Here is a 21,452-nt window from a genome sequence, read left to right as displayed (position 1 = left end):
TGGTCACGGTTACTTCTCTACCAGTCTCTCCAGCCTGAAACCCTGGCCTGCTTTTCGGAATCTGATATAACCTTCCTGAATTGCTCTAAACACATCTTGAGGCTGAACTAACTTTGATCTTTTCAGTTGGCCTACTTTCTTGACCCACACACAGAGCAGTAAATCAGTCCATCTAGAGCTCCTGCCAGGGCATTTGTTCTTTTACAGCTATTACAGCTTCTCCTCTCTGGCTGTGACAGACACACGCCTACTCCACTCAGTTGAGTTTCGAGCCATGCTATGAGGCCAGTTATCCCCCCGCTCTTGCCCTCCTTTGCCAATGTCCTCCCCTAGTGTGACACACAAACTGCGCTTAGGTCCTTCACAGCATCCTTCCCACTCCTGCTGGCTGGTGTTACCCCGTGGCCAGCGTGTTGTTTCCCCGGGTGCCACACAGACAGCCGCAGCAGCCCTGACTATGCAGGTGCAGACATTCCCAGTGGACACCATTCTCCCTGGAAGAGGGACTGTGGCAATGCTTTCTTTCCACGCAGTCTGTCAAATGGTATTTCTGGAGGTCACAGCTTGGGCGCTTCCTGTGCTAGCTGCTTTCCTGTCCCAACTGCTGGTGTTCCCCTCGCTGCTGTGTCCCCCTGATGACACAAGGATCTTCCTTGATCTCTGAGGAAGAGCTTCTCCTTTTACTACATGTTCCTACTTGCCTGAGATATTAGTTAAAGAGTAACAGATGCAACAAGAACAGGATCTAACACCATGCAATAAATATGAAAGTGTTACCAGTTGCTCACAATGTACTATTGTCCTTGATAACTCCTTCCCTTTTTCTGCAATATTCTGCTTGACCATTGTTGTTTTTACTATTAAAATACTTTCTTATTATGACTGTTTTTATTGTCTTATTTTTCTCATTAGTTAGCAGGTTCTATTCAAGTGTATCTCTTATTTTCTCCACTGTCAAAGGTACAGGCTATTCATTATTATTCCTTCCTGAAACTCACCTGCCCTGCACTATCCTCCTGCCCTAAGGAAATAGTCTTAATTCCCTGAGTTCTTATTTCCTCTCTGGATTTTGAATAATAATTATTCACCTTCTGAGCAAGAGCGAACTGTGCCAGTTCACCTTAAATCACAGTACAATTTAAATTCTCCAGTAAATAACACTGTACCAGTCTAAAAAAAAAAAAAAAAAAAAAAAAGTTAACTTTCCTTTGCAAATTATCAGCACAAGTTTCCTGGATGTGATTCAGGTTAAGGAGCACACAAGACGACTTAAATCCACCAACAGTGGATTTAAATGCATGCCTTAAACCCCTTCAGTTTTCTTTATGGACCAAGCCCAAGACCCTATAGACACAAAGTTACTTGTGAAACATTGTTGCAGTTATTGCTATTTAAATCATAAGCAATATGCCTCTTTAAGGAGAACTGTCTTGCCCACGAGTATGAAATACCCATGAAAACAAATAAACAGTGTAACTTTATATCTTAGAACATATTTTACACAGGCATCTGCAGCATTGCTTCTTGGCTAATGGCCAGCAAAACCATTAACGACAAGTAATGACACAGAAGGAAATTTTCTTTTAGTCCTGTTTTCTAATTGCTAGGAAAGAAAACTAAAAATAAGTTTGGGGGCCAGACTGCAAAAGCTGGGAGAGCTCTATTAACTTTGAGATGCTCTACGGCTTTACAGTCTTTGAAGATCTGGCTCACTGATGTCAGAGGAAAGATTAGGAACGAACCAAAAGAGACAGGTTTGACTCTAGCTATGCACTAGTTTTATTTGTATTTTAGAAAGACCTAACTATTTTTCTCTAGTTCTAATATTAGAAATTTGGTCATTAGAATTTGAACACTTTGCTCCTACTTATGATGGGTAATTATATAAGTGCTCCATCACTTTTATAATATTTAATAAAAAATTTGAGAGCAATTTTAAGTGAGCCTTTCAAACATACCCTGACCAAATCGCACAGATTCCTCTTTCTGATGTTGCATGTCTAGTCCCTGTCCATGCCCCTCCAGATATCCCATTAACTGTCCTCATCTCACACAATTTGTATCTGTCCAGTTCCACCCAACAACATGTTCATTAAATCTTCTTAAAGAGGAAATGCTGAATTTGGAGCTCACAGTAATTCCTCTGTATAATCTCTCTCCTGTGCCTTCCTTTGAAGATGGGACACTATCCCTTCTTCACCCTCCTCTTGGGTTTTCAGTTTCCCTTCAACACTGTCCCCAAGGATTGCCTCCAGTTTATATCACCTACCAGCCAATTTTGGAGATCCTACCTCCTCCTGACTCTGTGACACAGAAGCAGGTCCCACACCTCTGTCACCCTACTCTGTGCACCTATGTCACCTATTCTGTGGCCTCAGGCCCATGTCACATGAGCACAGGTTTTGCCCTCAATTAAATTTCATGACAACTGGGTAGCTCACAGAGCAATTTAAGACCTGATTTTGTATGATAACTCTCTTTCTTAAAATAATGTTTTCATTGAGATTTATGATATGTCAATATAACTTGCTATAGGACTGAGATCTCATACAACGCTTGTATTTAAAAACTATGTGGAGCACTTCCTCTTTTGGTGGAGCTGGGTTTATTTATTGATTTTCAGGTACAGAACTGCAGTTCATTACTTGTTCAGCATTGGTACAAAAGCCAAATCCTACTCTCTTTAAATAACATGCCACTGCTTTCATAAAAGGAAGTTGTATAATTTCTCTGGCACAATGAGGAAATGCAAACAGAAGTTAAGTTTCATAAAGCTTGATACAATTTCAGTATAGATGATTCATTGTGACTAGCTAATCATAAGAGCTGCAAAAACAAGACAAGGGGGAAGGGGCTTTTATTTTTTTCCTCTTCTAGCACTTTTCAAATTTGTTCATTTAGATACTACCTGTCCTGAATCAGAAATCCATTGTAAGAAATGTAAATTCATAATTTACACTTGAAATTTTTTTATGGACCAGGACATCCAAGCTTAACAGTAATATAAAAAAGAAAAAAGTAAATTCCTACCTCCCTGACTCTTTCAGTAGCATTTACAGACCTTGATTTGGGTGGTTAAGCAAGCACTGAATGGAGGAGACAGAGGGAAACTTGAAGAAAACATGACTGAAGACCATACCTTCCTGCTTCTCCTACCACCAGGGAGACCCACCATTGGGACTGGAGCGTGAGAACACAGAGACATTGGTAGGGAGATCAGTACAGAGCTAATCAGTAGGAAGGTTGGAAGGTCACAGGCTCCAGTTCCCCTGGTTATTTCTGCTTTCTTTTAGCAAATGCTTCTCTGTACAACAGATAAGCAGATGCCCTGCAAAAAGCTGTGAGAAAAACACAGGGCCTCACTTTCCTGCTAGCCAGCAGGCTACAAAGTTAGGCTCCCTTTACCTTTTATCCCAGTTCCTTGCTTCCTATCTGCAGTGCTGGTCCAGCTTCAGAGTGAAGAGTGGTTCACTGATTTGGGCACTCTCTAACAAGATGGGACTGGGGAATGGAGGTTAGATGTGTTACAGTGAAGCCTCCCACTGGCTGAACCACAAGAATATTGTGTATGTTCCTGCCATCCCGCATTTACAAATAAAAGGCATCCTGACAGCACCCCTGCCTAAAGAGTCCTCTGGATTTGTACGTACCAGGATGACTCCTTTATTCATCCAAAACAACTGTAAGTGGGTGATAAGTGCCTACATGTTGAAACTGGTTGAAGTAGCAGGAGATACGGACCATTACAGCCACTGACCTTAGAAACTTTTGCAGAACCAAAACCTGAGATGCCAAGAGATTCCCAAATGCTGAAAATTTCCACCAAAAGTCCTTTTGACTTAAGTTTAGGCATCTTCAGTGACATTTAGGAGATCTAAAAATGCCTCTCTGTTTTTTTCAACTCTGTCCTGGAATATCTCAGCTACCCTGAGGTCAAAAGCTCTAGACAAGTTGAAGTTACCAATCTGGGCACTTTGGTGTTTCTTTCTTCTGGATGCAGGCCATAGTACAGCACAGAGGAAGACAGTATCAGCTTCCACCCATAGCATTGCATGTGCTCAACTATTGTCATTTAAATCCACGTCCAAACCTCTACAAAGATCATGTTCCCCTCTTTCCAGCAGTGTTCTGTTGGAAAGATAGCTTGATATAAACATATAAGAATTTGAGTCTTCTCTGAGCCACTAAGTACCTTGATACAGCGCTTGAAAGTGATACGAGAACAAGTGCACGAGTCCCAGAAGGAAAATTGTGGTTGATTCGTATAAGAGCATTGTTATTTTCTCTGGAGCAGTACACAAAGGGCCCCAGAGATGCAAACATTGCTCTTCTCTGCTCCTCATATGGCTAATGGCCTTGCTGGTGCCATTGTTTCTGTCTCTTCTTCTGACTCATAGCCCTCTATTTCTCCCACAGTGTATCTAGACTTTGGCATTAGAGCTAGATTGTCTGCTCTGGTTAAACGATGCTGGCTGATTAAATTTCCTCTTCGACCTGACAGATTGGGTGGGCCTGCTTGTCTATCCAAGCGTGTCATTGGAATCAGCTCTTCCTGGCCGTGCTTTTCTTCAAGTGGCCGTAGTCGAGGCTGGGATCTGATCATCACTGGGAAGGCAGCATCAGAGCCACTTCTGCGGTGATCTGAAAGACAATAGACAAATAATTCATGTTTTGAAGAACAGAAAAGAGAAACACCATGGTATTGGCAAGGACAGCTGAATATTCAATACAATACAGCATTATGGTTTGAAACCTTGGAACCGAAGCATTTAAAATAATTTCTATAGAGTAAGAGAGCAGTCAAGAACTAAAAATAAACCTAAATTTTTATTTTCATCCCAAAGCTGAGGTTTCTTCCCTCTACCAAGAAACCCCAATGAATAAGTACATTCATCTATCTTTCAGTGCCTCGCAGTGCTGCTTAATTCCTGCTACACAGGGCTCCTTTATGTAGATTTCAATTTTCTACAAATTTCACAAGTCTACCTAATCCCATAGTTGAAAAGCATTGTGAAACCCACAGCAGAAGACAAAAAGTGACCAAGGAGAAGACTCTAGTGCCACCGAAAGCCAAGTTTACCAGTTACCTATGATTAACAACTGGGAAGAAAACAGTTTCACCTGAAACCAGGAGTTTGACTCTAGGGCGCTTTGATTACATTGGGTGTGTCAGAGCTGCTCTTACCAGCTTGCTTTGCTGCAAGTACTCAATAAAAATTTCCTACAATAGGCCGATAACTGATTCTCTCATTCCGTTGAGTTTACTGAATATACTTTTTCATTTTTCTTAAAACCACTTGTAGTCTAACTATGCACTAGCAAATCAGTTAATTTAAGAAACGGCTCATAACAAGCTAGGAGGTTTTGGGAGATAAACACAAAGGTCCATGAATAATAAAATTGGACTGTATCATGCTGCAGTTAAAACACATGTGTATTTGGTATAGTTAAAATTTATCAAGTTATTGAAGTTTAATAACTATTAAATTATTTTAAGCTAATGTTTACTTCAGAGTTTGCTCGAAGTACAAGTGCATGCATCAGCACTTACCTCCACTGAACAGGGACACAGGTTTCTTTAACAGCAGAATCTGCTTCTGTTAGGCCATGTGGGCATATCACACCACGAGCAATAAAATAGGAAAGGTGTTCTCAGATTTTCAGGGCTTCTACTTAGCCCTTTGGGGGCATCACTGCTATGAAGTATGAGTGATATATACTGTCAAATAAATCATTAACTTGTGTGCTAGGCAGCTTAAGGACCTATTTATAGTCACTTCTGACCTCTTAGTTACTAAACTTTCTGCACATGCTATATATAGGAGCTAAACCAAACTTGCTGGAGAATGCTTGTTCTAGGAGGTCTTGCAGGCATAGACAGAAGAGATGTCATGTATCTCTGTAAACGCATGTGTGCACACATGAGGTTGTCATTCTAATTTCCTATGTACTGTGTATTTCCCTTCTCAGTTCCCAAGTGCAATTAATCCAGTTGTAGCACAGTTTACTAGAGGAGTTTAGGGTGGCTTCCTCCTGCTGCAGACATTTAAAGTGGTGTGAATGCTACACAATGAACCTAAGATGGGCCCAAAAGCTGGACTCAGATGTCTAATTACTTGCATAGATCACAAGTCAGGGCTCAAATTCAGGCCTAGGTATATATACTTGCATTCACTGCTTCAGGATTTACCTCTCCCCAGTGAAGTAATATGCCTATCTGCTATAGCAGGACTTGGTCCCTCAAAAGCGTTCAAAATGCTTTTGGGTCTGAGGCTGCTGTGTAGAACAATTGGAATCTTTTAGAAAGACAGGTATCCCCCACCATGACATCCTGACAAACCGAACAGAAAACAATCATCTGTATGGGGAAAAAAAAAAAAAATCCCCTTGAGTAACTTTTATTTTCCCCTCTGATAGATCCCATGGTTTTCTGTTTTGCCTTCACCAGGTGTGAGTGCCCAGCCCCAAGGGGATTGTTTGCCTACACAGATCTCTTTTTCTTTTATCTCTTTCACAGTAAAACAGAAAGGCAAGAAAGAAAATAATTTTGCACCTGCAGGAAACAAACTTTGTTGTCCAAGTTTTTGATACAAAGATGAAGATTAAAAATATGGTTTCAATTGCTGTAGTTAATTTTGCCAGAAATAAGAAGGCATTTTTCTAAGGAACATGAATGCCTTTCAGGTTCACATAAACAAACTCATAAAGAAGTCAGGGAGATTACAGATGGCAACAATGATGAACATTGAAGTGTCCTAAATTCCACGTTTTCTGTGATACTGTTCTGCTGTGCTTCCTTGGGTAATACAGTGTTGTGTTACTCCACCCCTAACCTCGGTTTCCTTACTTAGAGTGTAAGTGAGGATGGGTCTGCATTTTACTGTGAACATATGATAACCTGAAACTGGCTGATAACTTTACCCAGTAATACCAGTTTTACTACAGAAATGTTCATAGAAAGCAAGCTGGGAACAGGGGAGAAGAGACCAGCTGCTTGGGGACAGACTCTGCCAGGATCTTTTGTTAAGTTACATGATCAGAGGCTCATCTCCATAAACACAGAGGAGATCCGAGGCACAAGGGCAAGTGGAGAGGCCTCCAGTACTCCAGTCAGAGGAATGGGCCTGAGCTCCTGCCCTGATCCATCATGGGGTTGATCAGACCCGTGGGCAGGGTGAGACCCACCATGATGAGCCAACGGAGAAGCTTTCCCTGGGGCACCTGTTAGAGTAAGGTGGTGGGATACAGTGCTCGTTATTGGGGTGTCTGGGGAGAGCATTTTGGGATCATACAGGGCTTATGATGGGATGCTCAGAGCAGGAACCAAAGGCAGGGAAAGAAAGGGATTGGGGTAGTCTGAGGGGCAACAAGTGCAGAAAAATAGAGGAAAAAGGGGATAAAAAAGGTTGCTCACATGAAAACTGGGGCTGGTGAGTCTATTTGTCTGGCAATACTCTGTGTCTCATCAGTGCAGTCTGTCCTGTTTTCTCATTAAACTCTACTTCTGACTGTTTTCCCAGGTGAACAGCTCCCTATACTGTGTGCATATGCATGTGGAAGCCTGAGTGCCAGCAGCTGGAGGGACTGGGGTGCATGCATGTGTCAGTGCAAAGCCACTAGCAACCACCAAGCCAGAGGAGCCAGCAATAAAAGGCTTGAGAACCACATACTGGAGCAACCATCAGTCTGGGACAGAGACTGGGGCGAGTGACTGAAGAGACCATAAGGTCCATGGCTGGCTACTAGTAAAGCCATGATCTGGACCCGATACCAAAGAGACAAGTTTGCATGTGTGTGTCCCTGTGGATGAGGCAAGAAGAAACCAGGGGATCCAGGAGCCTGACACAAGGAAGACTGGCTGTCCAAGGCTAGCTACTGGGGGGATCTATAGCGCTTGGGGTGTGGTGGAAGAACATCTGTGCATGCATGGGTGTGTGTGTGCATGTCTGAGTACCAGCAGCTGCCATGAGGCTGTGTCCCCAGGGGCTCACATGCCCAAGTGCCACCAAATGGGCAGATAGAAGGTTCAGGGCCAGCTACTGGGCAAAGGGTGTATCTAAGGTCAGCTATTTTCCACTAACAGGTTAGCATCCTGGTGAGCCAGGGAGGGGACCAGGATGACACCGTTGGTGCTGTTTGCATTTGTGTGAGCACTGTGCCCTGTCTGTGCTGCTCTGTGTGTCTGGCCATGTGTACATGTGTACTGAATTACGGTGGCAGAGGGGTGCCTGTTGGGAATATCTGCTCAGCCTTGCTACCCGTGGGACCTGGGGTCATGGAGCTGCACCAGGCTCGCCTCGACTGGACTATGGGTTCAGCGGCTCCTAACAGTTTTGTATGCAGTTGTTTTTGTGGGGCTGCAGGGAACAGATAATTTGCTTTCTTGGGCTTAAAGGAATGCCCTCATGACCAGGCCAAACTGCAGGGATCACAGGAATATTTGTGCAAGAGGGAAAAAGAAAAAACAAGGCGGTGCTGGAACGAGAGAGAAACTGCTGCAGTAATGACCATATAAACAACATAGATAAAAAAGATAGGAGAGAAGGGTGTAGCTCATTTAAAGAGGCCAAGGACTTCCATGGGAGTATTAATTCAGTACTGTTAAATCCACTGACCAACTGGCCAAGTTTTTTTCACAGCTGGAGTAGGGTACAGAGTAAAGCACTTTCATTACCTGTAAAAGTAACACGCCTGGCTTTTCGTCTAGAGGGCTGGCTGGGGCCCTGAGGCAAAGAGAGATAGCGTACTTCCGTGGTGCTAACCTGTATATGAGACAGAAATGTGTTCAATGCCCATGATTGCCTCCACAATTTACACTTACTTGGTGGTATGCTAAAGAGGGATACTTATATTCTTTTTTCTGTTGTGCCTCTGCACCTTTACAGCCAAATTTAGAGATGTGAGTAAGATCAATGCTTAACTTGGATGGCTGAACTCAATGTCAGCTCCAGTGAAAATGTCTGTGTTTGATATAAATAACTCTAGGGTTTGTTTCTTTTTTACAGTCAGCAGAGAAAAATATCTTCTTCTAAGATTCACCTTTCCTATTTCAGGTGACAACTTTAAATAAAATTAATATACCTAGCAAGAACTTATTTCTCTTCCTTGACTGTGATCATCTCAGCTGTAAATGTCTATGGTATCCAATGCCTACATTTGGTCACACAGATCTTACTCTTACTGATTAAGAGCCCAAACTGTCAAGGTGTCAAGGGCTTTGCATCAGGCCTTTTGTGATTATACTGTGTTTTGCACATGCCAAAACTATGCAAGTTACATTATTTTACTACTTACAGCCATAGAACCTGAATTTTGACCAATGTATAGAGGTAAAGCATAAAAATTTTGCTGTCCACGTGCTAAGTGAAGGTCTTTCCTCTTAGGTGCTGCACAAGGACACTGGGGAAAATATCCATCTTAATGATTGCAAAAATCATATAAAAAATAGGTGTCTCTTTCCTTATTAACAGAGAAGCAGGGGCATTTTTTACATGAATAGTAGTTTATATAACAGGTACCGGTCTACCCCAAGGTAAGCTGTTTCCCTTCCTGCAACTCTGCCTCAGGCTGTGCTGCCGACGGATGAGGATTTCTTGGGCTTGTTTCTCATTTGTGTTGGCAGGCAGGTTGTGTCGGTTGTATGTTGGGGCCTGAAACAGAAAATGTACTCAGCTGATTTTCTTTGCACTTGCAATGTTAATACCTTTGCACAGTCTGGTCAATCACAGGGCCAAGGGGACACCTGCCCCAGCTCAGCCATCGACTCACCACAGATCTCTTTGGTATCATGTGGAAAAATGCAGCCTTGCACTAACCTTACTCTTGCCTGCTCAAAGTGCTAAAAATACACCTAGCCACATGAGACCATTAACATCTCTGGCCTTGTTCTCCCTTTATCATCCTTCTTCTCATCATACAATTGAGAGGTACAGATCTGAGGCAGGTCCCAAGAGAGACGTAGCTAGTTAACCCATCTCTGAACCTTGGCACTAATATTACTGAGCCAGGAGCAAGTTGCAGATGTGCTTGGGAGCAAAAGACTATATTAAGAAGAGTGCATCTCTAGAGTGAGATGCACAGCTGAGTTTCCTTTCCATACTTGGACAAACTACACCTTAATATGAACCTAAAACATCTTTAATGACAAGCCTTTAAATTTATCGCATACATCTAGTGAAATGAGGGAAATAATTATCTGCCTTAAGAAGAAAAATTCACTTCAGTTTATATGGCCTCTTGAAACGCAGAATCTGATCTCAGTCTCACTTGCAAGGGTCCTTGTAAAGTTGGTCTGATGAGCCAGAGCGTTACCAGGCCTTCAGAGTTGAAAGTAAAGTATTAGAAGTGGCATTATTTTACTTCTGATCTTTCATTTCCGCAAGCACACAGTTCTCGATAACACATAGGAAGTGACTGGTACAAACAGTCATTACTGTAATTGATTTTGAAGAGGGAGAGTTCATTTCAGTAATCTAAGAGACAGCCATATATGGAAATTGTTGCTGGTAAGATAAGAAATTAATATCATAAGGATAATTGGCCATGGCAAATCAAACAATATTAGCAATTAAAATCATATTAATAATGCCACACTTAAATGAGCAGGGACTAGCATTTTCTAGCAAATGTGTGTTACAGAAGTTAGCCTCACTCATCTGTATGATTTCAAGGTTAGTGCAATATATCCTCTACCACTCACTGCTGTATGAGAGCACTCAGTTGTACATTCTGGGCCCAAGATTGGATTAAGTAGATATTATACATTGGGCTGGATCAGAATTAGTACAAACTTCTGCAATACAATTCCCTGCTGAGGTATTATCATCCCCATTTTAGGAGGGGAAAAAAAATTTCAAACTACAGAAACCCAAAAGCCTGTAAAGTGAAGCTCCAGAGGAGGTGGAATATATATATTTTTTTTTCCTTTCTCCTCCTATGGCGATGGTAAACTGTGACTCCCACACAGCCCAAGGATTTACCAGCCCAACTCTCAGCTGACTTTGGGCTACGCAATGTTTACCACAGCTGGTCCACCCACCTCCACAGAGAAGTTTCACTGCTGCTGGCGACCTGCCAGCCTGCTGCCTCCCACAAAGCCCTGCATCCCTCCCCGGATGCTGGGTAGCCATCTGCCCAGCCTCCATCCAGCCCACTGGCCCACAGGCCACCCTGCCAGCCGGCTTCCACCACGCAGGTTGTGGGTGGCCCCAGGGAGAGGACCTGGGACCTCAGACTCCCCCGGGCATATTTGGCAGCCTCAGGAAGGTGGTTTCTGAGTCACAGGTAACTGTACAGTGAGGGAAGCCTGACCTCTACAGCTCCATCACAGATTTTCCTGGCTTTTTGTGCTGCCATCAGAGTGAAAAGGTGATGTTAAAAACCTGCTTTCTTTTTTTACACCCAGAAAATATCCCTGATCCAGGGCTCCTTCCCCTCCTTCTCTTTCTGGGCCCACCTCTCCCACCAGTGTGACCCCAGGGCCGGGCTGGTCCTGGTGCTACCACCCGCCGTGGCTATGATATGGGGAGGGCAAACAAGAGCTTTCAGTCTGCAAACAGCGCACAATAGCAGGTCGCTTACACACCCTTTGTCGCACTTGATAGAGGTTATGTGCCAGGACATCTCTCATGGACTCCACCTCTGCGGGGGAGAGCCTATGAACACGTCGATTTCTACTGCTCCTGTAAATAAAAGAGAAGTTTAAATGTCACATTAATTATTTGATTAAATACTATTCCCACTAAATGATGCATGATCTATTTTTATTGCTAGAAGAGGAGGCTATGAAGACTTCAGTGACTAGTGACACCACGAAATCATCCAAAGATGAATAAGAAAATGTCAGATTTTGCTCTTTCATGGGTTTTATCAATATACAGGGTAGTCAGAATGGGCTGTAAACCCTCATGCAGCTGGCAGAAGAAACTATCTTTTTCTTTCTCAAAGCTTCATAAGGAAGTTTTTATTTAAGGCTTAGATCAGGCAACAACCAGCTGTACATGCCAGAAGGCTCTGCAAGTTTCCTCCTCTGTCTGAATACATTGTTCAGTATGGTCTAGCAGTCTGGGCCTTGCTCTCCTACTGATTTTAACTCCTTTGAGAAAGAGCAGCAAATCCAATTAAGGAGTCTGAGAGACCTGCCCTGTGGTGAAGAGAACGTCTAGCGTTTCCTTGCTACTGAGCCTGCTTCTCCATTTAAAATGAAAGAGCAACCTAGAAGATAGTAATCTTCATATTTTTAACAACCTGTGACAAGAAGCCCATAGTGACTTGTAGTTGCCTGGCTTTTTTACCAGCGAAACAATAGAGGAGGGCTGCTGTGAGATGTTAACTGGTTTTGCTAAATCGGTCAGTCTGTGTGAGAGTTAGTGTTCAGCTGAATTCCCAAGAAAAGAATGGGAAATAGATAGCGATCATCCAGGATGAATCAGTCTGAGTTCATTCTTGTTCTTTCTGGTTTTTTTTCTTTCTCCATTTTGTTTTCTTGCCTCCTTTTAAAAAAAATATGTCACTGTAAATCTTTGTTCTCACCTAAGTGATGCCCTTAAAGAGCTGTCTGTAAAATGTGCAATTAAAAAATGGGTTATGATCTATGTACAGTATTGCCAAAGCTTTGTGTGTATTTATTTTGTACTTCCTCTAAAATAAATTAAAATCTTTTAAAGGCAATTTTTTTATTCAAGCTAAACTGAGATTGTGCTGTAAACATAGGAAAAAAGTTGGAATTTGTAATTACAGCTAGTTTAGCAAGATTATCACTGTTTTGTGCTATAAGCTAACATGAACATCTTGAAAAATTGTAGGACCATCACAAGCTGCCTGGATTCTACATTTTACTGCCGCTTACCCTGAAGTAGACAGTGAGCACTGGTGGCCTTGCCCTGGCCAAAATCCCTGGAATATAAGAATTAATTCCTGATATATTTCAGGGTTTCAAAATGTGTTTTCATTCTGTATCAGATCAAAACTGAGATCTGCCATGTTTTCAGTGAGGAAAAAAGAAAGAGAAAAATTGACAATGTGCTAAGGTGTGGAGTTAGAGGTAGGGTTGGAACAGAATCATAGAATCATAGAATCATAGAATGGTTTGGGTTGGAAGGGACCTTAAAGATCATCCAGCTCCAACCCCCCTGCCATCAGCAGGGACACGTTCTACTAGGAGGAAGATTAAGGATCCTTAACCAATAGGTTAAGGATCTCACTGAGACATGGAAGACCCATGAGTTTACCATTCAGCTATTGGCAAAGCAAAGTGAGAGAAAAGGACTCCCTTTCTGGATTTGATCAGAAACCTATCCTGGCCCTGATAAATCCTTCCTAACAAATGTTTATTTGACATTCATCAATTCTTGACAACAGCAACAACAAACCTAGGTATTTACCAGTGCGGGAAAAGACTATCACCACCACCAAGTTCCAGGCCAGATGCGTGCGTTGGTTGATTGGTTTTTCACTTGCTTTCAGCTCTCAGGGATAGCACAAAGAGGATCCAGGGATGATACCAAGTTTCCAGGTTTAGGTGTAATGCACCATTATTCCACATTGGGACTGGCGTGTCCCAGGCTGTGGGACAGCCCATGTATGCTACCTTCCACAGCAAGGAAACCAGCCATTTTGCTGTCAGCAGCTCCTAGCTGCTCTCCCTTTGGACAACAGAGAGACCCTGGGTACAACTGGGAAAGCAAATACAAGTACAGCCCCTGGGAAATAATGGCAGTCTAGCCTGACAACAAGTAATATTCTATAAAATTCAGGCTTGGCTCATTTGTGTAACACAAATTGAACTGGCATAGTTGATACAAGCAGCTTTGACATCATAGAGAATAACTGTCTCTCTGGTCCCCACTTCACTAAATGTCTCCACGGGGTCTTTATACCTTACAGTTGGGAATAAATAGAGGAAAGCAGCTAAACAGGGGAAAACAGAACTCCACTGGGAAGTAAACAAATCATCTCTTTCCTTTCCCAGTCGCACACCTGGTCCCCTCCACATTCCAGCACAGAAGTGGCATAAGTCATTTAAAGGCTTATTGTTTGGCTCTTAAAGTGACATAAACAGAATAAACAAAATAGGTCCCTGAGTTCCAGCTAAGCTGGGATACCAAGAGAACAAACAGCATGAAGATAGTTTGTATTGTTCTGGAGCACAAATAAAAAATGTGTATTCTTTTCATGGGGTTAGATATTAATTTACCCAACTGATAACAAAGCACAGATACGGTAATAAGGAACAGATTGCTTTTACATTTTGCAATTTTTACATTATGCAGAATACATCAAAAAAGAACTTAAAAAAACCCAGATAAGTGTGATACGTTACCATTTCTTTGTTCTTATTGAAACTTCCAGCATGTGACAAAAAAGCACAGCACAGGAGATACATTTGAGAAGAAAATACTGGAACGATAAAATGCCATGAAAACTGACCACCTCTCTGTAATGAGTACTATGACAGTGCCTCTTTCTTCTTTAGACATGGAGATAGTTGATATATGGAGGAATAAAATGCCTTCCACAAACCTTGTAAGATTATTTTTATATATTATATCTAAAACTCTGAACTTTCTGAACTCTCCACCAATCTTCACTAGTCCTGTGAAGGAAGTAACATTCATCAGGCACAGCTCTTGCACAACTGCACCACCACAAATGACGACACAGCACTTGATTCTGATCTATACTGTATTCATACATTCTAAGACTTACTCTCACTAAAGTCGGTATTGCAGTAATACGAAGCCAACATTAAGTAAGTTCAGCATCAAACGGTTTCTCTCTAATGGGTATGTTTCCTCCAGAAACCAGCCATACAAATGCAGTTTTGATAATGTCTGCCTGGCTCTGCTTTTGCCATTTCTGTCCTTATTTCTAAGGCTTATATTCTCCAAAACATCATAACAAAATGCTCTGTTTTCATTCAAATGTGGATTCTTTGTTACGCAGTCCATGGGCAATTTTTTCCAGTCTGCACTGGAAATATTCACTGCATATTGTGCACCCACTCCACCTGCAGGAATCACACCAGTATGAATGCAGTTCCTGAGAATAATGCTAATTCACAGCAATGGAGATCTGCTTCCATTGTTATAGAGCATTTCCCCTCAAGTACCTAAAGGCTGCAGAACTGGTCAGAAGTGCAGTGAGAGAGTTTTCTCACTGCTCTGCCACTGCAAATATTACTTTACAAGCCATACATTGGAACTGGATTTCAAATCTCCACTTGCTCATGGCTAGATTTTTATATCCTCCTTGAAGACAGGGACTTTAGGTACAAGCTATCTCAATAATAATAATTTACAAATACATTTTAAAATGTTTTAGTCTTAAGCAGGTTGACTTAATTGCTCAGGAGAATGGAGATATAAGAACCTCTGCATTGTCTCAGACCAAAGATCCAACAACTAGCTCACTATCCTGTCTCCTCTAGTGCTCAACACCAGATGTCTTTCAATGAACAGAGTTGGGAAAACATATATTTTCCAGGAACACAGAATCGCAGAATCACAGAATCACAGAATGTTAGGGATTGGAAGGGACCTCAAAAGATCATCTAGTCCAATCCCCCTGCCAGAGCAGGAACCCTCTCACAGCCTTCAAGAATCGAAATGTTTCTGAGCCACAGGCTGCACTCTGTTTTTTGAAGTTGACAGTTCATTTTTAAAAAGGCTGTCTCAGTAGGACAACCTGTGCATCAGAAGTAGATGCACAGTAAAATTCAATTACAGCTGGGCTAGAGATGGCAAAGATTAGTCCATCATATCAATTGTTTATTATAGATAAATTCTCAGCTCTGGTGAGAATTTCTGAACTACGCTGAAACAATTTTTCTTATTTTCTTTTTCCTTCAAGAAAAGAGGAATGTGGTTTGATTGCCATAGATTGTCTACCAACCTTGCACATTTTCTCTTGGCTCAGAACAGTTAAGGGAATACAGCAGACAGAAAGGAGCCGGACAGACATGCAATCTTTTTTAATATAAACCATTCAGCAAAGATTGATTTAGAATTAAAAGGGCTAGGTCTCAAACTGCATGCTGACATCAGTTTCAAGAAAGCAGATGAATCTTTACATGATTAAGCCAAAGTTTCAAGAGAGATTTTAATTTAATGTCGGTTAAATTGATATTCGGATTTTCCATTATGGGTTGAGATGATCATTGAAAAAATAAAATATGCAGAGCCTTTCCAGAGGCTGCTGCAAAATGGACAGGGCTGAAGGATGCAGCAGCAGCAAGCAGGCAGCAGCAGTAACAGTGGCCAGTGGGACCCCAGGAAAGAGTTTGTGAGGGCAAGTGCCATTAACAATACCCATCCTCTGGACAGTGGGTTGCAAGGTGAGGATAAATACGTGCACAGCAGATAAAGTATGCAAGAGTGATAATTTGTACAGACTTCTCTCCTAGAGGGTAGTTCCCTCAGTGGTGGGTCTGGAGATCCCACCGGTTTTCTCCCCTGATCTGCCTGATGCCAATTGCATTACTGTTTCATAGGATCATAGAATCGTAGAATGGTTTGGGTTGGAAGGGACCTTTAAAGGTCATCTAGTCTAATGCCCTGCAGTGAGCAGGGACATCTTCAACTAGATCAGGTTGCTCAGAGCCCCATCCAATCTGACCTTGAATGCTTCCAGGGATGGGACTTCTGTCACCTCTCTGGGCAACCCGTTCCAGTGTTTCAGCACCCTCATTGTAAAAATTTTCTTCCTTATATCTATTCAAAATCTACCCCCTTTTAGTTTAAAACCATTACCCCTTTTCTTATTGCTACAGTGCCTATTAAAAACGCTGTTCCCATCTGTCTTACAGGTTCCCTGTAAGCATTGAAAGGCTGAAATAAAGTCTCCCTGGAGCCTTCTCTTCTTCAGGCTGAACAACCCCAAGTCTCCCAGCTTCCTTTCCTCATGGCAGAGGTGTTCCAGCCCTCTGGTCATTTTTGTGGTCCTACTCTGGACCCCTCCAACAGTTCCATGTCTTTCTTGTGCTGAGGACTCCAGAGCTGGATATAGTACTCCAGGTGGGGTCTCACCAGAGCAGAGAGGCAGAATCACCTCCATTGATCTTCTGGCCACACTGCTTTTGAGGAAGCCCAGTGTATGGTTTGCCTTCTGGGCCTTCTGGGCCAACGTGAGTGCACGTTGCTGGCTCATGTCCAGCTTTTCATCGACCAGTACCCCCAAGTCCTTCTCCACAGGATTGCCCTCAATGTTTAATTGGACAAATTTGCTACAGAAGTGCCAAAATATGGCACAATATTTTGAGGGACTGCAAACCAAAGTAGCAAAAATTGCAAAAGCTACAAGGCAATCTGCTCTGAGCAAAAATTTGTAATTGGGATAATGGAGCCAGGACCTGTGCTCTAAACTCTCCTGCAGGTCTCTCAGTATCTAGCAGTGATGAGCAAAACCCACTGGCCTGCTAAGTGATGAGTATGGCCGCTTTGAACTACTGCTGTGATTTAAAGCAGCCGCAGTGACTTCTGTGCCTGACTCGTGGTTCCTCTTCAGAAATGGCCATTATTGAAGAGAAAGAGAAAATGTCCTTGGGTTTACTTTTCACTCTGAATCTTTGTTTAAAGATCCAAAGGGCAAATATTATAAGTACCAAATTGCCAGCACAAAACAACAACTTCTCTTTTCATAACTGTCCTTTTTTTTCTTACATTCCTATTGAAGTAATAAAATCCCTTCAGTATTTCATAATTTTTGTCCCCTTCCTTCATGTCCCTACTCTACAAAGGGTCAGGAGGTCAGTACTTACTCTAATGAAGCTGTGGATGATTTTGAAATTTTCATGCCACTCTCAGCCATCTCAATGGCCTGTTTTATCTCCATCTTTTTGTACAATGACACAATGCTAGATTTGGGCTGGTGTTCCCGAATTAAGATTTTCTTCAAATACTTATTGTCAAACTTCTTAAATCTGCAAAAGAGATATTAAAATCAAAGTGTAAAAAAAAGGATATGTGTTTTTATTTTATTTCTGTGGTACAAGTTGGTCTTCATTCAAATGCACACACATATAATTCAGTGGTAGAAACTGAATCCAAATTGGAGGCATCTGTCGACTCCTGAAGGCCTAGCGAGCGGAGACCTTTAGGGGGACATTTGGCATGGTCTGCTGGTCCACAGAGATTGCAGACCCCACCAGACAAAAGCAACAAACAAGCTGCAATCAGAACAAAAAAGAGAGAGGGATGTATGTTTGCATATAACACCGCCACATTTGTCAGAAAATAATATGGCCAGTCTCCACGCTTTTGTACAAAGGTTGTATTCTGGTAGGACACAACAGCAGCTGCTGCTCTTACCGTAATCCTGGCCTATTCAGCCAGCCACCAATGAGGCTTTAAATGGCCCAGTGGTTACAAGTAGTTTGGGCCCATTATGTTGCTGTTAATTTTGAATCCTGACAATTAGAGCAGAGAAAATACATTTCTTTGTATTCTGAATAACAGAGAAATTGAATGGACCACAAAATACTATGTACTCACAGGCTGCAGACTGTAAAATATCGCTAATGTGTGGTGTATGGCATAATTTGAATTTGAATGTGTGTGTGCCCGTGCCTTGGAACAGGTATGTGATTTCAGGTAGACATTTAGCAGAACAACAGTAGGTCTTCTTACATGTTTCTTTCAAACGAACAGTTCACCACAGCAGGGTAACATGCTCCACAATGCAAGGAAAAGGACTACAGAGTTTGGACATTTTTTCTTAACAAAGGTTCGTTTTTATGCATTAATAATAGAGATAGATACACAAATGTTTCCACTGGGATTAAAGTTCTTTATGTTTGTCTGTGTAACATAAAACCTCTTGGAGTGTCATCACTTAGGCTATTAATTCTGATATACATATGCTAAACGTCCTTAAAGTTGCATAGCAAAGTCTAGGGAATAGCTTTTAATACAATCTTCTTACATGAAATATCTTCACATACAGTGTGTTTTTTTGAATCTACCCCTCAACTGAAACACTGTATTTTATGGCTAGTTTGGACAAAATTCTCTTTGTGAATTCAAAATTCACATCTACCCCATAGCCTTTGGGTAGATGTGATGTAAGGGAATAACATTTTCTCACAAATATGTGTAAATGCAGCTATTTCAATGGAATTACTGCTCCAACAGGGAGCAGTGAAGTTGTTTAGCTTATTGACTACACAGACAGTGATGTGGTCCCACCAGATGTCCTAAAGCTATCTTTGTACTGTGAGAGCCAAGGGGATATTTTAGTTTCTGGGTCCAGATATGTGCCCTGGCACATTACATCATTAACTCCTCATTGGGACAGGAACTAGATGCAAACCAGCTACCTTCTTCCCACTCTTAATTCCTGATTTCCATAGGGAGAAACTCAGCCATGAAAGGAGTTGCCTCATGTCCTGTCAGACGCCCCCTGGCTGGATTACTAGGGTCCCATGCTGAAAGGTGGGACAGAAGACCCCAGCACTGAAGTCTAAGCATAGCTAGGATAACTAGGGATAACTTTTAGCCCAGAGTATCATAGTAAGATGTTTGTGGGAAAGGAAGATTAGTCTCTCCCCACACCTCCCTTCACATGCTGCGGTAGTGGCCAACATGGTCACAGGGCTGCCTTAGGGAAAAGGTAAAGAGGACATCAGCTCAGAATGGCAGGTCTATCTCATCTGGGCAGTGCCTGGAAGAGCCACAAAGCTTCACAAAACCACCTCATTCTGCTTATAGAAGACACAATGCAGGTCCTGCGTTTCTGAGTCAAGACTGGTTGAAAGTATCTGCTTATGCTACTGGATATTTAAATTCAACCATTCCCTTCAGTGCTCTTATTTTAAATATGACTGAATGTAAAGACCTGTAAGGACAGGTGACTTATTATTATTGAATCTGTATTCATCAACAAGGGATCATATTTGCTGTGGAGGCTTACAGCAGAAGTCAGTGAAGCACTGACACCTTATGTAGCTTCTGTTCTAAATCCAGACCTAAAGCAACACTTCCACAGATCTAAGATTTGTGACAAAGTTATGTGCACAGACTGATGTTTGCAGCATGAGTTACAGTGCTACGTTTTTCTTTCAGAAGGCTTATTTTCTGCTTGTTTGTGCAGAAGCAATTTAGCAGGCAATATACGAGCACTGCACTCCCAAAAGATAACATTTACTCAGGAGTTCACTTTTTAGAAGAGATATTGCACTTGTCCCCAATATTTTCATGCTATTTTAGCTTTATGGGGCATGAGATTAATTTCCTATTCTATTTACCTTTTGTATTTTACATGACAGATAGTGTATTTTATTATAGTAGGCTGTAATAAGAGACGCTTACTTATCTCTCAGCTGATAATGACTCCAATGTCCACATATGTCTTCAATACCAGCTTTCAAGTGATCCATCAACTAGAGAAACAAACAAGGAAAAATTTTAAGTGGTCATTATGAGAAAATAATGTCACCACAAACATGCAATTGTTGACAGGATTTTGAGATTTTTTTAATTGGAGGGAGTTAATTCTGAAAGCATCTACATTTCTCTAAAAATCAAGACAAAGTTCCCACAGTGGCAGCTCCTATGCTTGTCTGAAGTGGCAATATTTTGATGTAGGCAACACATCTGTCAGTCTGCTATTATCTCACAATCACCCAGCAACATACTGGCCCAAGTAAAGGACTATGTCCAATGAAGATGCTACTGAGCATCCAAATTGCCTCATCCTCTTTGTCTACTGAGACCAAAAACTAAATTCTTGTCTCTGTCAGCCAAGTTTCCCTTCTGCATGTATGACCTCCCTGAGGGAGGCACAGGGCCAGGTACCCCACACCTTAACCTTTGCCTTGGTGGACAAGTCCTCTGAGGATTTTGAAAATTGTCGTGAGACTGGTAAGTTCATCAGTGATAACTACCAGGATTTTCAGTCATCTTTTGTGCATTTCTAGCATTATAGAAATAGACAGAAAAATGACCAATTCTTACATATATATTGTTGTAAGTAGTGCTTTTAAACATAAATTCCTTTCAAGGTTAAGTGTAAAGGTTGAAACAGTAAGAATTAAATGCACTTCAAATTCAATCAGTTGAGATGCTCTAATTTTGCTAATGTCGCTGCACATGCTTAATTTTAAGTGTTTCTGTTAATTTCAAATATATTCCCTATTGTGTAAATGAAAGCATGTACATATATTTTGTATAGTGTTGTTAAGTCAGTTTGAGCAGCTTTCTGTTTCTAAAGCAAACGTTTGAGAGGGGAAAAGATCATTACTCAGAATAACTCAAAACTAGATTTGCAGACCAGTGGTTCAACTCATTTCAGTTGAATAAAACTTGATTAAAGACTTTTAAGGTGTCATTGTGTCTAGAACCAGTCAAAAGATGGCAACAAATGTATCTGACAAATCTAGCTGGGAATTATGACAAGTGCATTTTGTAAACTCTATGTTTCTGTCCAAGAATTAAGGGCTCTGCTACACCATGACACTT

At 41.7% G+C, this 21,452-nt stretch overlaps 1 protein-coding gene across 1 annotated transcript in view; it reads right to left on the bottom strand.

The window, feature by feature from the left end:
• Nucleotides 1-4,376: 4,376 nt before the first annotated feature.
• Nucleotides 4,377-21,452, bottom strand: part of SLC9A4 (solute carrier family 9 member A4) — a 33,607-nt gene continuing 16,531 nt past the window's right edge. Inside the window, exons 7-13 of the mRNA XM_010178149.2 lie at nucleotides 20,304-20,374; nucleotides 17,756-17,917; nucleotides 11,585-11,681; nucleotides 9,519-9,650; nucleotides 8,675-8,762; nucleotides 5,122-5,197; nucleotides 4,377-4,641 (exon numbers count right to left, since the gene is read on the bottom strand). Coding sequence (XP_010176451.1) covers nucleotides 5,142-5,197; nucleotides 8,675-8,762; nucleotides 9,519-9,650; nucleotides 11,585-11,681; nucleotides 17,756-17,917; nucleotides 20,304-20,374 — 606 coding nt within the window. The 3' untranslated portion in view covers nucleotides 4,377-4,641; nucleotides 5,122-5,141. The remainder of the gene's footprint in view (nucleotides 4,642-5,121; nucleotides 5,198-8,674; nucleotides 8,763-9,518; nucleotides 9,651-11,584; nucleotides 11,682-17,755; nucleotides 17,918-20,303; nucleotides 20,375-21,452) is intronic.

This window comes from Antrostomus carolinensis, unplaced genomic scaffold (genome assembly GCF_000700745.2).
Source record: "Antrostomus carolinensis isolate BGI_N321 unplaced genomic scaffold, ASM70074v2 scaffold851, whole genome shotgun sequence".
NCBI classification, from domain to species: Eukaryota; Metazoa; Chordata; class Aves; order Caprimulgiformes; family Caprimulgidae; genus Antrostomus; species Antrostomus carolinensis.
This window is presented reverse-complemented; position numbering and strand designations above follow the sequence as displayed.